General features: G+C 38.7%; 1 protein-coding gene across 3 annotated transcripts in view; it reads right to left on the bottom strand.

Annotated features, from left to right (window-relative positions):
* LOC140738078 (synaptopodin-2-like) overlaps window positions 1–17,069 on the bottom strand; it is a 143,240-nt gene that overhangs the window by 21,399 nt on the left and 104,772 nt on the right. The window contains exons 4-5 of one of the 3 annotated variants that reach the window (XM_073065169.1): window positions 15,944–16,885; window positions 14,709–14,890 (exon numbers count right to left, since the gene is read on the bottom strand). In XM_073065169.1, the coding sequence (XP_072921270.1) occupies window positions 14,709–14,890; window positions 15,944–16,885 (1,124 nt within the window). Of the gene's footprint in view, window positions 1–14,708; window positions 16,886–17,069 lie in introns of all 3 variants that reach the window. The other 2 variants (XM_073065168.1, XM_073065167.1) reach the window with 2 other exon arrangements.

The following is a 17,069-nucleotide window of genomic DNA, read 5'->3' as shown; positions in this document are numbered from 1 at the left end:
AGGAACACGCATATTTGATCTTGTCCTTACCAACCTACCTCTGGCTGAAACATCTATCCACAATACCATTGGTAAAAGTGACCACTGCAGAGTTCTTGTGGAGGAAGACTGCCATTCTTACCTGGCCTGGCTTAGACGTGACTCCAGACCTACAAGGACGTGGTTGACTCTTATCTGCCTCAGAAGTGGCCTAGTAACTGTAAGAAATAATTAGAAAGCCCCAAGAAAATGAAGCTAGATAGAGCACCCAGAATTAACTGAGGCATTGGAAAAGATGACAAAAACAGCCTTGTTAGCTCTGTAAAGTCCAACGTCTATCAACACGTATTGACTTTTGAGGGCTTGTGCCGAAATGTGGGGAGGGATGGCCCAGGATTACCGGGCAGAGTTCATTACTCCCTGCAGCTTCTTGATTCACTGTGCATTTGAATTGCTGTACTCAGTCACGATGAGAAGCTGGTGTCGGGCACCAATTTTGCTCCAGTAAGCTGCCTCATCAATACCTGTGATTTGTCCAAAGGTAGTATCATTGGAGAATTTGTATCTGGCAATGGAGCTGTGATTAGCTATACAGTTATGAGTGTATAGAGGGTAAAGCAGGGGGCAAAGCACACAGACTTAAGGTGCACCAGAGAGGAGATGTTGTTACCAATGCTGACTGATTGGGGTCTGGTGAAGAGGAACTCAAATATCAAGCTGCAGAGGCACAAGTCTTAAGGCTTGCTGGTGAATTTGAATGCGACGATTGTGTTGAATGCTGAGCTGTAGTCAATGAACAGCAGCCTGGCGTACAAACTCCTGTTTTCCAGATGGTCCAGAGTAGAGTGAAGTGCCAGAGCAGCTACGTCCGCTGTTGACCTGTTGTGGTGCTAGGCAGTCAGCTGAGAAAGAAATTGACTTGCACAAAGACCAAGTTCTTGAAGAACTTCATTATAGTAGATGTAAGCGCAATCAGATGATAGTGATTGAGGCAGGTTACCACGCTCTTCCTGGCACCGGCACAAGAGATGCCTTGTTCAATCAGATGGCAACCTTAATTACAACATGGTACAACATACCTAACAAAGTGAAAAATTGCTCAGGTCTATTTAAATCCAACCCAGACAATTACAAGCCCTTTAGTCCCTCTCTGTCACCAGGATGTTTCTGGTAGGGATACAGAACAGACTGTAGACGCTGGAATCTGGAGCAACAATCTACTGGTGGAACTCAGTGGATCAAGCTGATTCTGTGGGAGGGAAGGAATGTTGATGTTATAGGTCCTTGCAACAGACAGAAAATAGTGCATCAAGCTACACCTACTCAGCAACAATCTTCTCACAGATTCTCAGTTTTGGTTGTGGTAAAGTCACTCATCTTCTGAATTCATTACATCCATGGTCCAAATATGGAGAAAAACAATCTGAACTCCAAGTATGGCATCAAGGAGCACTGGCTAAACTGGAGTCAATGGGAATCAGGGGAAATCTCTGGATGGAATCATACTTAGCACAAAAATAGATAGTTAAGGTGGTTAGACATCAATTATCCCAGCACTGGTTTTCTCTGCAGGAATTCCTCAGGTACTGTTCTAAACCCAAACATCTTTAGATGCTTCATCAATGACCCACCTACAAAAGTAAGATCAGATTCAGGGATGTTCTCTATTGCACAATGTTCAGCAGATAATGATGCAGTCCATAAACAAATACATCAAGACCTGGACAATATCTGAGCTTGAGCTGATAGGAGGCAAGTCACATTCAAACTACAAGTGCAAGTCAGAGACAATATCCAGCTACAACCTCTTGACATTCAATGGCTTTGCCTCAGAGAACCCTCCCCCCCCCCCCACTACCTATGGAGGTTACCATTGGCCAGAAATGGAGTGGCCATATACACAATATAGCTACAAGGGCATATCAGAGATTAGGAATAACTCTTCTCATATCTCTACAAAGCCTGGCAACCATTTACAAGGCTCAAAGCAGAAGTACAAAGAAATTTTAGAATCGTAAACTCCTATAGCATGAAAACAAGGCCTTCAGGCAATCTAGTCCAGGATGCTCCATCCAAGCTAGTCCAATTTGCCAGCATTTGGCCCTTAACTTTCCAAGCTTTCCCTAACAGTTGTTGTACCTACTTCATCCACTTGTTCATTTCACATAAGTACCACCTTTTGTGTAAAAAAGTTACTAGTCAAGTTCATATTAAGTCATAACCCTCAGAATCCTCTCTAGTGTCCTAGCTACTACAAATGTTAGATTTACTCGTCTGTCGTTCCCAGGCTCTTCTTTATTACCTTTCTGAAGTAAAGACTTGACATTTGCTACCCTCCAATCTATCAGAACCTCACTCATGGCCAAAGATTATGTAAATATCTCAGCAAGGGTTCTTTAAATTTCCTCTCTAGCTCCCCATGGTATTTTAAGATATGCCTGGTCGGACCCTAGAGATTTGTCTACTTTCATATCTCATAAGACATACAGCATCTCCTCTGATGTATTGTGGACTATCCCCAATACCCCCTCATTCACTTTTCCTAGTTTTGACATCTTCATGTTCTTCTGCACTCTCAACATGCCTAGCTTCAGTGGAAAATCTTGACACCACACAGGACACAGCAGTCTACTTCACAGGCACCCAATTCAATCACTCCACCACCAATGCGCAGTAGCAGCAGTTTGTACCACCTATTGGATGCACTGACCATGATTCCTTAGAAAGCACCTTCCAGACTAATAACTTTTATCGGCCAGAAGGACAAGGGCATCAAATGTACCGGAGCATTGAAAAAGGTTTTAATGCTTTGTATGGGAGTATTACTACACGGAAATTTCCTTCCAGATTACACACCATGCTAATGTGGAAACATATTACCATTCCTTCACCATTGCTGGGTCAAAATCCAGGAACTGTTTCCTTATAGTACACCTTAAGTGGTTCAAGAAGGCAGTTCAAAGGCAATCAGGGATGTGTGTTTAAATCCTAGCTCAATCAGCAAAACTCACATCCGCAAATGAATACAAGAACATGCACTGTATTCAGGTTTCAGTAATACCTGTTAAGTTTTATGTTTGGTTCCTCCCAAAGCATGTTTACCTTTCTCAATAGATTTTAAATATTGAATGCACAAGTTAACCAAATTTTAGTAAGATTTCCTCTCACTTTATGGCTAATCACCATTTAAGGTACCTAGTTAATTAGCTCCCTTGCTGTCAATACCTTTGCTTTCTTTATTCTTGTCTCTGTTCTCTAATCCTGTACTGATCGTTTAAGGTTGTGCCACTATAAGTTGTAACAAACTGTTTAAGCGTTTGTGGGGAGCCAAAGGGCATTGGGCTCCAAGGTTTTTAAGAGCACCTGGATTGGTTAATTGTTGCTTAAGTCTTGATTGCTTAGATTTCCTTGTGCTTCTCTCAAGCAACACACTGTTTGTAACATGGTCTCCTGGTGCTTTCCGTTTAAACTTAAGTTTTTTTTGATAGATTTGAGAATTCCATGTTGCTTGTGTTATTTAAAAGGAAGCCTGAATAGTGCTAATCACAGGGTTGTCGTTTTTGAGAATTTCATATCTTGCAATATTATTTGGCTGAGCCACTGATGCACTGTTGGAATAAACACTGGCTGATTCTCTACATCAGAGACAGTCTTCCCTCTGCCTTTGGTTTCAACATTTGCCAGTGCACATTGTGCCAATAAATAGTACAGGAAGACCCAGGGATGTTCTTTTATGTTCCCACAGCTACTGAGTACCTGCTGGACAGGTCACTTAGACATTCCTCTTAGCCTTTTTATAAATCTTGAATACCTGTCACTGGACTACCAGTATTTCATTCAATACTGACCTGACTGAAAGAAGAAATATACATCATATCAGTCCATTGAACATTACATTTTCCATAACAATCACATCCATTTTGTTCTATATGAAGCTTTACAGAATGAAAAAGACAAGTCCCTGGTGTGAAAGCCATAAAGTCTTGAAAGTTCTCAATCACCTAGGTCATTGCTTACAAAGCAGTAGTAAATCAAGGCAACAAGACTTGCTGTGTTATCTAAACACTATCTCACCACTCATCTGAGAGGCTACTTCAGTTCTAATTCATGGTGGGTTTTTTCTGGCTTATAAACTGTGAGTTGTTTAAAGGTATAGGAATCACATGAGGTTGTTAAGAGTCGTAGAGGTAATGACACCCCATTGCTGAGGGGGTGGGGTATGACACCATCTATTAGCTATGTGCAGTGCAATCCTACTATCTCTACCCCGGTATCTCCACAATTTACACATCCGGTCCTGCAAAGATAAGATGAATGACCCTCTCATTATCTCTACGACTCTTAACAACCTCATGTAATTGCTATATGTTTAAACAAAGTTTATAAACCAGAAATCTACCCAGCTTGGATCAGAACTGAAGCAGCCTCTTGGATGAGTGGTGAAATGTCTTCCAGCCAACACAAGTCTAGTGGCCTTGATTTACTACAGCTTGATATAGAGCCATAAAGAGTTTGGATAATTCTAAGTCTGACTGAGTGTGATCCAGTCCAGTGGTTTTACACACAATTCAAGTACCAAGAATACATGAGAGAGAGAAAAAATTGTAATTGCAATGGAGAATTTTCAGTTAATTTACAATGTGTGGAGTATTTCAAATGTTCCTTACTTAATAAATATTGAAACTTTTATTTTTAATTTAGAAATAGATACAGAGCAGCAACAGGCCCTTCTGACCCAATAGGCTTGTGCTGCCTAATGTGATCAATTAACATACTCATCCATACACCTTTGGAATGTAGGAGGAAGCTAGAGCATCCAGAAGAAACTCACATGGCCCTGGGGAGAATGTACAAACTCTTAAAACAAAGTAGTGGAACTGAACCTAGAATGCTGATGCAGTAATAGCACTTTGCTAACCATGCTGCCATTACATGTGAAAATGATATTTTTAATGGTCAACTATTATTTTCTGTCACAGTTAATTTTCCATGAAAAATTGAAACAATATAAATTTAGACTATGACATTATGTTAAATATTCAGATACTACTCACTCACATATGTTCATGGATTTTCAGAAAGTGGGTGGATCATCTGCTGTTTCCATTGCCTTAGAGAGACAAGCAGATGTTTAGTGAATATCTGCTGCCACCAGTTGGTGGTGAGCCTGTACTAACCTTGTGTATATAGATATTTTAAATCTGGGTTTTTTGTTTGCATGCCATTTCTTGGATTAAGTACAATTTCATCTTTCTTCCAAATTGTGAGCATTGTAATTGTTTGACGGTTCCTCACAGAGTGCCCATAGGATGTGATTGGTGATTTTCTCCAAACGAAAACTGAACCAGAAATGCAACAAAGGTACTGTGCTTGGTCCATAAATCGTGACAATTGAAGGAAGCTGCATCAGGGAATGGGAGCAAGTTGGAATACTGGTTTGGATTAACAGGATAAACAATGAAGAGGGCTACAAATTAAACTGAGTATGCCTAATCAGTACTAGCTATTAACGATGCTTTGCAAATGTAAACTTAAGTGTTCAGTGGACATTTAAAATAACAAAAGAATGCTTTTACCATGGAATAAAACTGGTAAAGCCTGCTTTTGCCTCACCCTGAAATGAAATGTTGTGCCATTGCAAAACGTTCTGCTTTCCTTCCTTCCTAATACAAAATACATATTAATATAAATGTCAGATATAAAATGACTTAATCCTGAGACTTTAGAATGATTGGACAATGAAACTGCTATTATTTACACTCTATTATCATTCTATCCAAAGTTACTAATATTTTTAATTAACCTTTTACAACTAAGTATTTATTTCAGAGTTCACATTAAGAATCTTTTATCATCATTTGTTACACCCAGATTATTTGATCTTTTAATGTCTGAATTGTGATTACAGTGGTAATTTTAAAAGGCAGGGGCAATAAAGAAATCATTGGTGTTACTGTGTTTAAAAACTATTTCTTCTGTGTTGAAAGGTATGGAAATAATTTGTGCCACCTTTATTACTGGATGCCATGAAGTTAAAGTACTATCATGGACTAAATATTCTTAACGTAAGAGAAATGAAAACAGCAACTGTACTTTAACAAAAAATCAACATGAGGTCATTGAAGATAAAGTAAACTTTGACGGCATCAGCAAGGAAATTTATAACCTTCTCCTACATCAGCATTAAAAGCCACTTAACCATCATCTTATTTAAACAAAGGGCTAATTAGCTGAAAGACGGCTAATTAGCAACTATTGTGTTATTGTTTGAAAGTTCCTTGTGCTTTTATTTTAATTAGTATTAAACTGTCTACTTTAAATAGATAAATACTGTACGTCAAAATATCAGAATGGGTTTCAGCTCATACAAGATAATGCAAAAAGATGTTGAAGTATTGCTGAATAAACCTACAATGTGTTACCTGCTAAGGTCCAGTATAGAAGGCAAGGGACACTTTACAACATTGTGTATGAGCAACATCATCATCACACCTCAAATCATCCCATATTTAGCTAAATGAAATCAAAAAATAAGTATCTGAAGTAAAAAAGGAAAATGATCAGAGATATTAGTGGGTCAGGCAGCATCTGTGGAAAGAGAAACAGTTAACTTGAGTTGAGCAAAGTAACTTCACAATAATTAGTAATTCCATACAAAGAAAATGAAGGATTGAATACTTGCAAATAATTAAGTTCAGCTAATGAAGGTCCAAATTTGATCATAATGTACAAGCAGATCACATAGGTCCAACAAAACTTCTTGGAGCTTTTATCTTTTTCTACAACGGCAATTTTAACTCTGCTCCTATATAATTATGACTCCCTTCCATTCAGACATCTAAGTGATTCTTGTCTCACTTAAATCATTTATTCCAATAGAGCATTCTATATCCATACAAGCCTCTGCATAATGAAGCTTATTTTACTCTTTGTTCTAAATTCCTTATTAATCACATCAGCATCATTTTAATTCTGCTCAACTATTGCACATAGGTAGACCTTAGAAAGATACATTAAAGTAGTGTGGTGCAAAACTAAGGCATTCCACATATGACATACTGTTGACCCATTGTGTTGAGCTTCACGGAATGCGCAAAGCACTCTTAAATGGTCAGTCTTTTAAAATAGGTTTGCACATTCTGGAGCTCACAAAGAAACAGAATTAACAATTCAAGTTGGAGACCTCTTGGCCATTGAACAGGCAGACTATCAGGCAAACTGAGCTTCCCAAGAAGGGAAGGGTAAATAATGCCAAATCTGGCCTCACCATTCAGTTCAAGGACCATACTATCCTATGCATAGAACAATCTTATTTAACTCATTTCATTTCATGCTACATATGCCATTTAGTATCACTGCTCATGTCCAAGCATCTTTGTCTGTCATGCAGATATAAAGGCCGGTATAAAAGCACCAAAATACATCACTAATGTCCAAATCAGTTTTAATGAATGATTTTGGTAAAGTTCAATTGCTCAGCATGCAGAAGCATTGTAGTGTATAGTAGATAAACACAAGAGAGTCAGTGTTTAACCGGTGATCAAAAACATTTGGTTATTGAGAGAGGTCAGAGGAGAATGGTCAGACTGGTTCAAGCTGACAGGAAGGTGACAGTAGCTCAAATAATCACACGTTACAACAGCAGTGGACAGAAAAGCATCTGTGAATACACAAGTCAAACTTAAAGTGGATGGACTGCCGCAGCAGAAGATCACAAGCATGCACTCGTTTGACACTTTATTTGGTTCAAGAAATACCTAATTAAATAGCCATTGAGTGTATGATCCTCTCTCTGTACAGCTCCAATGTTGTATTTAAGTTTGCTGATGAGAACAATGTTATTAGCCAAATCAAAAGTGGTGATGAATTGGTATTTAGGAGGAAGATTGAAAATCTGATTGAATGGTGCCACAAAAACAACTCTTACTGAACATCAGCAACATCATAGAGTTGATTATCGCCTACAAGAGGAAGAAGCAAGAAGTCCTTGAGAAGGTCCTCATTAGTAGGTCGGAGGTAGAGAGGAGCAGTAGCTTTAAATTCCTAGGCACTAATATATCAGAGGATCTGTCCTGGGACACAAAGATGGCAGCTATCCTTTCATAGAGGTTTGTATAGGTTTAGCATGTCACCAAAAACTGACAAACATCTATGGAAGCAGAGTGCAGAGTATATGAACTGAATGAGTCGTGCCCTGGTATGGAAACTACAATGCCCAGGAACAGAAATATCTACAGAAAGTCCTGGATACAGTCCAGCCCATCACATGCAAAGCCCTTCTCCCCACTGAGCACAATTACAAGGAGAACTGCACAAGAAAGCAGCATCTGTCATCGATGACCATCCAGGCTATGCTCTCTTCTCACTGCTACCATGAGGTAGGAGGTATAGAAACCTTAGGTTCCACAGCAGAAACAGTTATCAGGCTCCTCAGCTGGCATGGACAACTTAACTCACCACAATTCAACCTATTTCAATTCATTTTCAAACAAGAGAAAATCTGCAGATGCTGGAAATCTGAGCAACACACACAAAATGCTGGAGGAGCTCTGCAGGCCAGGCAGCGTCTATAGAAAAAAGTGCAGTTGACGTTTCATTTTCAAGGACTTTTTACATCCCATATTCTCAGTATTTTTTATTGTACAATTGGTCTCCTTTTGCAAATTGGTTGTTTGTCTGTCTTTGGTTATTAAGGGTATTTCATAAATTCTATTGTATTTATTTTCAGGTAAGATAATGAATCTCAAAGTGGTATATGATAACATATACATACTTTGATAATGAATATTTCTATGACTACTGCTGGTCACATTAGATGGTGCCACAATTCTAGGTGCCCATGTCCACCATATTCTTCACCCACATTTTCTCCTCTCATCACCTATCGTAGCTTTCATAAACACTCAATGATTACTTTATTAGGTACATCTGTACACCTCCTTGTTAATACAAATATCTAATCAGCCAATTATGTGACAGCAACTCAATTTATAAAAATCTGCAGACATGGTCAAACGGATCAGTTGTTGTTCAGACTGAACATCAGAATGTGATCTAAGTGAATTTGGAATGATTATTGGTGCCAGATAGGGTGGTTTGAATAGTATGTCAGAAACTACTTTTCTCATTGAGTTTACATGCATGATAAGCTCTAGAGTTTACAGAGAATGGTGCGAGAATACATCAAGTGAGTGTCAGTTCTGTGTGTTAATGAGAGAGGTCTGAGGAGAATGGCCAGACTGGTTCAAGCTGACAGGAAGGTGACGGTAACATAAATAACCACACACTACAACAATGGTGTGCAGAAGAGCATCTCTGAATGCACAAAATGTCAAACCTTGAAGCGGATGGGTGACAGCAGCAGAAGCCCACAACTAGACACTCAGTGGCCACTTTGATACGTACAGGAGGAGCCTAGGTGGCCACTGAAACTAAGATTTGGCTGGAAATTTTATTTTTCTACACCACAGTAACATGATCATCATTTATTTGTACTCATCGGTGAGTAATTTATTTTAAACAGTTGCAATCCATGTGGTGGAAAAACACTATTCAACAATCTGTAATATTTTTAATAAAATTTGAGTGAATTTCTGCAACATATTGTGTGTCGGGAATCAGACCACACAACCATTCATTGGAGATCTTCTTCTCTAAGAGCCAGACAGGATTTTACTACAATCTAATAATTTCATCAGCAATATTTCTGATACTAGCTCTTCAGTTTTATATCATTAATTAACTGATGTGATTTGTGTTTGTTCCAGCTCTTTGAATTACTAGTCCAATAACATCATCACTATTCCTGCATGATAGAATGGAGATGCTAGTATGTGGGAGTCTTGTCCAGATGTTGAGTGTTGTATTGCTGCTGTCTCTGCATCTACTTGTCAAGTGCGCCCGTCCCATTCAGTGTTCATGTATTACTCCCAAGGTTGCTTAAGCAGGTAATAGGGCTCTCTTTAGTATTTCAAAGAGCTTGACACCTGTACAATTCAGCTGTCTAAAGAAATGAAAAACTGGGTTGGTGAAAATAACAGTAGATCCAATCCCTGCAAAAATTAGATGCAGACCATTCAATGTTTAAAAGTTGTGCATATCAACAATTCTGCTCAAAGAAATGATTACATTAGAAAGGTAACTGCTAGACAAATAACCTGTTCTTTTTAACCAGCCATTCATGCAAGTTTATTATTACCGCTTTGTTTTTGTACTTCATACCCATTTTATGAATGCTAAATCCAGTTCCATAATTGCAGTCCTATTTATATACATTTTCTCTCTTAAGTTATGTGTATCTGATGATCAAATCACTCTATTTCTTTACTCTTTTTGGAGCCTTAATTTTTACTGATTATACATTTCATTTTTGTCCTAAGTATTCCAGTTCGAATGGTGGAGATATTGACTCTGGCTAAGAAGGGAGTCAATGGATTATTAGGTTAACTTTAAACCTGTTATAGGTTAAAACATATGATAACGAGCTACCAGCCTACTGTTATTCCCATCAATGTCAAATTCCTTTTATACTCATAAATATCAGTGGACTGTGGGAAATTCCAAGAAAAGTTTATTAGTGTTATTTAAAGGACACATATATTCAAAATGGTAATAGAAGAAAATTGGAGTTAGTTTAGACTCCCACAAGAAATACTTTCTTTATGTGTTGAAGGAAGATCTGAGAGACTGAAATATGTCAGGTCAGTTAAGATCTGGGGTAAATCTGCCCAGGTTTCATGCTATTTGTGCTACATCTGAAATTGCAGTCAGATAAGCACACAGGGGAGAAGGGAAATGCTGCATTTACAATTGAATGTGAACATGTCTTCTGCCCACCCTCCTGTTAAAATGCTGGTATTCAGTACATGCCTGGGAGTAGGTTAAGATATGAAATTTATCCAGTGCAAGATGAGTAAAAATGAATAAAACTTGAATTAAAATAAGAAAGAGTTAGCTGTGACCAGACTGTCATTGCATGTTTTAGAATAATTATATTCTCCAGCAGCTTTACACTGTGGATCAGTCATGAAATCTGCATTGACAATAACAGGATGATTTATATTGCTCCTCATTATCATTGACATGAAAGGAACTGACATTAGGTGAGATGAAAAGGTTTGCTCAAATTGTTATCACTTTGTACACAATTGTACAAAGTTAAAATTGAGCTTCAACAACTTGTATTCTGAAGCAGCATTTTGAACTATTTGTGTCCAGTGACATTTCCTGGTTTCTATATAATTGACATTAAAAAAAATCACAAGAGCTCTCTTTGAAAACATAACTGCAGAACCATATTAATGTCACTCTATATGCTCGGGTGACTCAAGCTATTGAGACCTCAGTAGGGTTCCCAGGTCCTAGAATAATCCTGGCAGTAAATAGTTCACATGACATCATTGGATTTGCATTTCAGAACAGTCCACTGCCATTAAAAGCATTTAATTGCACCCAGTTGGCTGGTTTAGCCATTGGTAGATTGTATGGAGTGCTACAGAAAGAAACAGATATCAGATAAAATGGACCACCGTCACACTGCAGCATGTGGAGAGTAAACATGAAAATGAATCTGTTAAAAATACAAGATGAATACAGTCACAGAAGGAGGAAATTAGTTTATAAGCAGTAATTGTTTTAAGTAACGCATATCATATCATTCCTTGTTCTTTCTAATCATATTGAGATTTTTGGTTCTATGCAGACTCTTGATATGTGAAATATTTAACTTTCATGCTTTACAATAACAAAAAGTGTACTGCTGCAGATGTGTGTGTAGGAGCTACTTGAATGAAAATTACTTGTTCAATATTTGTCACAAAAGCAATGTTTTCCTAGTCACAGTTTATTTTCCCATCATTCCCCGATGAAGTTATTGACTACTTTTTCCCTAATGTCTATTTTGATACATTCTGCATTCATGTTAGCTAACGGTAGTTCCTAACATATACTGTAGATACAGATGAGGAAGAACAGCGCCAGCACTCACTAATCAGGGTTCAATTGCAGCTGCAGTCTAGAAGGAGTTGTGACCATGTGGGTTTCTTCCTGGTACCATGGTTTCCTCCCATATTCCACAGATATATGGTTCGGATTAGAGTTAGTGAGTTGTGCATATGTTAGCACCAGACACTTGCAGACTGCCCCCAGCACAATTCTCGGACTGTGTTGATCATTGATGCAAACAATACATTTCACTGTATGTTTCGATGTTTTGATGCACATGTGACAAATAAAACTAATCTTTAAACTTTACTGAGGACTGGTATAATCTTTCCAGTTCATAATATTAAGAGAAATAGAGCTTAATTATACTTGCATAAGATACAGTATAGAATCATGAAGTTGCGGAACTTAGAAATGGTTTGCCCAACCCACTACATTCATGCCAACTTTTTTCCCTCATCTACACCAATTTCATGCATTAGTCTTAAATGTGACATTGATATTGCGCTGAATTTCCTTTAAATCTCTTTCTTCTCACCTTAAACCTATGCTTTCTTGTTTTCGATACCCTTACCATGAGAAAAAGATTAAGACTAACTATGTTCTCTTTGCTTCTTTACATCAGGATCCTCCATCAGTGTTGGTCACAAACCCAGCCTATCCAATCTCTCCACATATCTAAGGTCTTCCAATCCAAGGAACATCCTAGTGAAACCTATCTGCACTCTCTCCACTGCAACCACGTCTTTTCTACAACATGGCAACCACAAATCAGAGTCACAGTGCAGATACAGGCTCTTCAATCCAACCAGTCTATGCCAAGCATGGTGACTCATCTTCTCACAATTTTTTTGCAGACAGCCCTCTATGTACTTATCCAGGAGCTTCTTAATTGATATTTTTATACCTGCCTCAAAGACTTCCTCTGGCAGGTTGTTCCATATACTCACCACCTTCTGTGTGAAAAGATTGCCCCAAGATCCCTTTTGAATCTTTCCCCCAATCATCCTAAATCTATGATCCCTAGTTCTGGACTCTCCTGTTCTAGGAAAAAGACTGCTTTAGAAGTAAAGCTCTCTCAAATAATTAATAAATAGAAATTAAATCACAGATCAAAAGTTCTTTCTACAATTAATTACAGCAATCTTTTCAAAATAATGGAGAGATATAATGGTTGTAATCACTTTTTGAATAGATTTTGATCATAGAGGTGTGATTTATTTCTCTTGTCAGCATTAATAAGGCTTCCTGTTTTTCCATACAGAGAGATCAATTCTAACTAGATACTGAATTCATTTTGAGTGACTTTGACAAGACCCAGCTGTCAACTAGTATCAGTAGTTGGCCGTGCTGACAATTCATCAGCAGGAGAATGCAAAGGGATATGCTGCAGCCAGTTTATAATTCTTATTGCAATCTCCATGCCAGCTTCTGGGATTATTTATAAAATCCTGCCCAGTGGTCATAATAATTAGCTATCTCTTCCTCCCGTTGTGTGGTTGCTTATGTTTGTGCTTCTCTTCGTGAAGCCAAAGGCTTGCCAGTGAGTGCAAAGAGAAAACAAGAATTGAAAGTAAATGAACTTATAAACACAAAATAGGCATTTTAATAGTAGAGAAGAATACAAGCACATAACAGAAGGAAATTATACTGAGAAATTAAAGTCACAAGACATGAGGCTATAGGTACTGTTCATTGATAAGAAAATTCAATGTAATTGGGTGTATAAATTGCTATGGAATTAAAACCAAAATATGTGATGTTTTTCTTTGCCAAAATAAAGGAAAGACCTTTAATTGAGCTTCACAATTTACACTAATATTTACTCAGATTATATGTAATTTGCAGCTTATAAAAACAGCAGAACTGAAAACAGATAAAATAAGATTATAGGAAAATGCACATTGAAGCCAAAATGAAATCGTAGAGCAGAAAAGTGAGGTGCATTAATTGAACTAACGTTCTAAAGCATTCATAATATGACAAGCGATCTAATCAGATTAGTACTAAGCTGAATTCATTCAATCCTTACACATTGTGCATACAAAGAAAAATACCTTGTCAAAAGTTACACCTGAAACTGGCTGTCTGGTTCACAGCTCTTTAGTTATTTTCAAGAAAGTTTCATTTGTTGCAGTGGGAGCCCCAACATATGCAAAGGAGACCAGCAATACTGTCCCAGTATCCTATCACCAACCAATGTCCACTTTCCCAAATGCATTTTGCTCCCTACCGATTGCCATAGAAATAATCAACTCATGTAGTTAAAAGTTTCTTCATCAAAATTAATCCACATGCTTCATTTCATTCTTCCTTTCTTATTCTTTCACTTGACTCTGAAGATTTTTCATTAGGTACATAGACTTGCCCAAGACCAATTAGGTGGGAATTTCACTTCAACATTCATCTCTCCTTTTACATCATGCTGCCATTGCTTTTTAAGGCATTCTATTTCTGGACTGGAATTACGGGTATTTTCTCTCTACCTCTTCACTTGAAAGGAAGATAGTTACCAACAAAAGGAGTTAGGATTACTTATATTCAATTTAGAAGAAAAAAGGAATATTTTAAGCAACCTACTGCTTAGACTTCCCCCAAAACAGCAGGAATTAAAACAAGTTTTAGTAAATTATCTATTAGGTGGCAGAAAAGAATGTAGTATTTCTTTAAACTGCCAATAGCTTCAGTTCTACCTTAGAGCAAAATAAAATATAAATACCACAAAGAAAAACTAATGTTGTCTTGCAACAATCAGATCACTCAACTATCGTGGAGGGTTTCCACACCTGTGCTGTAACTCCAGTTTTCCTTGCCGAAAACTTGGGTCTTGGTGCCATAGCAACTGAGAGAGCTGAAGATTCTTGCTTTGTGTATGATGTGTAACTGGGAAGCACAATGACATTCTTTCCAGAAGAATGGGTATGCTCTTCATCAGCAGAAGCTGTACTAGCTCGGTGGAGAGATGGTCCTGTTGGCACAGATGAGACACTCTTAGAAACAGGATAGGTAGCATTAATTGGTTGAAGTGGGACAGTATCAGACTTTAAAGGCTGCATAGAAGGTGGTGAGCTGGTGGTTAGAGGTGTCATAGCATCAGCAGTGGAGGAGAAAGTGAACAAAGATGCACTAATTTGATATGGCTGGTGCTTCATGACATCCAAAGCATTGAGAGGTTTTTTTGCAGGTTTACCTTTAGCACCTTTATTTAACTTAGATGAAGATGCAGATTGTGCTTGTGCTTTCAAAATACCAGGAGGATAAGATGGAGAGTGAATAGGATTGTAAGCCAAAGGGGGTGGTGCTCTTATATTAGATGAATATTTCCAAGATGCTGGCAAAGAAGGGGTAGGGGATGAAGCTCGTGCTTGTCTGGCCTTGACTGTTGATGAATCTACTATGAATTTCTCCATTCGAGACTGCCTTCTTGCAAATAATTGTGCTCCTTTACCTTTCAAAGCTGGCATTTCATAAGCTGGACCCATACCACCAGCTGGTGCAGAGTTTGCTATGGGAGTTGTGGGAGGTGTTTTCGAAGCATGGGAATGCGCTGATGTTACTGATCGGGATCTTGCAGAAGACGTGAACTGGTTAGCAACACCTTGGGGTTGGTGCCATGTATTACCAGGTTGAAATGATTGTGATTTTACTGGCGAATGATTAGTACTTTCAGAAGGTTTGACTGGCGCTTGAACATGGGTTACTCCTGCAGATGATAACGGAGATAACACTGGGGTTGCCCCAGAGGGAGGGCTCTTAACAGATGGCTTTGGTGCAACTGGAGGAGGTGTCTTCTGCTTTACAGTAGGGGTCTGTAAAAAATTTGAGGCTTCTGCACCTAAACTTAGATAATCTTCTTCAGGTCCTGACTCAAAACCTCCACCAGGCTGATCTATTCCTCTACGTCTGTCTGTCTTACCTTTGACCATGGAAACCAGTTCTGGATTTGGAGCTACCTTAGGGCGGTCAATAAATGTGAACATTGGTTTTGTGGTGTTCCGCTTCCTTGCATCTTGTAGAATACCTGTTCTTATGGCAGGCACACAGATCCTCTCATCCCGTGAGGCTATTTGCTCGCCTGCAATTCCTGCTGGAGACCATATGGCTGGATGAGCACTGGTAGCCAAAGGAGGAGAAGCCACGTGGTATATGTTGTCAGCTGGAGCCGAAGAGTATGCGAGTGGGGGAGGTAAATCTGACAGGGAGTTTGTCACCTTCATTGTGGGAGAGAAAGGAGCTGCAGCTCGGTTGGACACACCAGGGAATGGAGCAGCTGTTCTATTTGTCGCCCCGGCTCTGTTATCTTCACGGGCCTTCAAATTCTGGACAACCATTTCAGATCGCCCTCTCATTCCTTTAACATTATCAATTCCATGTAACTTGTTTATATCAATATAATTTTCAGTGGTATGATTTTGAATTGCTATTGATGAGTTGTTAAAACTGCTTTTAGTGGGCTGGTAATAATTTTCTGCTTTAACAGATTGAGCAGAGGCAATTTCAGATGCACCTGCTCTCCTCATTTCTTCTTGCTCAGCTGTGTACTGATCAATCCTCTGCCTTCTCTTGGCAAACAGCAGGGCTCCTTTGCCCTTGCTCTCTGGCAACCTCTGCATTTCCTCCACACTCTTCTCCTTCTTCTCAACCTCCACTAGACCTGTGTCCCAATCAAATGTCACAACCTGCGCTGAGTTGACATCAGCACAAAAGTCTTCATCAAGATCAGAGTCACTGGTTGGTACCAAAGTGAATTCTATGGAGTCCTCTTGATCGTCGTCTGGATCAAACTCCCCAGTCCCGTAGCTGACCAAAGTGTACTTCTTTGCCCTCTGACGACGCTTCTTAAACATCAACGCCCCCTTGGAGCTGGGAGTTGGAGTTGCTGTCAAGAGCAAGGCAATGCTTTTACACTTTGATTTAGCTTCTTTAACCTGTTTTTCTGACAGGCTTTCACTTCGACGAATTTCTGTTGGAAACAAATCAAACACATGTTTTCAAAATTGCACACAGCTTCTGTTACTCAGACTATTTTTGTTTATGAATCAACAGCATAGAGAAAATAACACTTGAAATAAAGCAACACTGCTCCTCCATTTAAATTTCTTTTTTGTCTGTTAGAGCTACAGAAAAGTGAGGACAGTGTAAACTGT

Source organism: Hemitrygon akajei, chromosome 13 (assembly GCF_048418815.1).
Source record: "Hemitrygon akajei chromosome 13, sHemAka1.3, whole genome shotgun sequence".
NCBI classification, from domain to species: domain Eukaryota; kingdom Metazoa; phylum Chordata; class Chondrichthyes; order Myliobatiformes; family Dasyatidae; genus Hemitrygon; species Hemitrygon akajei.
The sequence above is the reverse complement of the archived record's forward strand: the minus strand, read 5'-3'. Positions and strand labels throughout refer to the sequence as shown.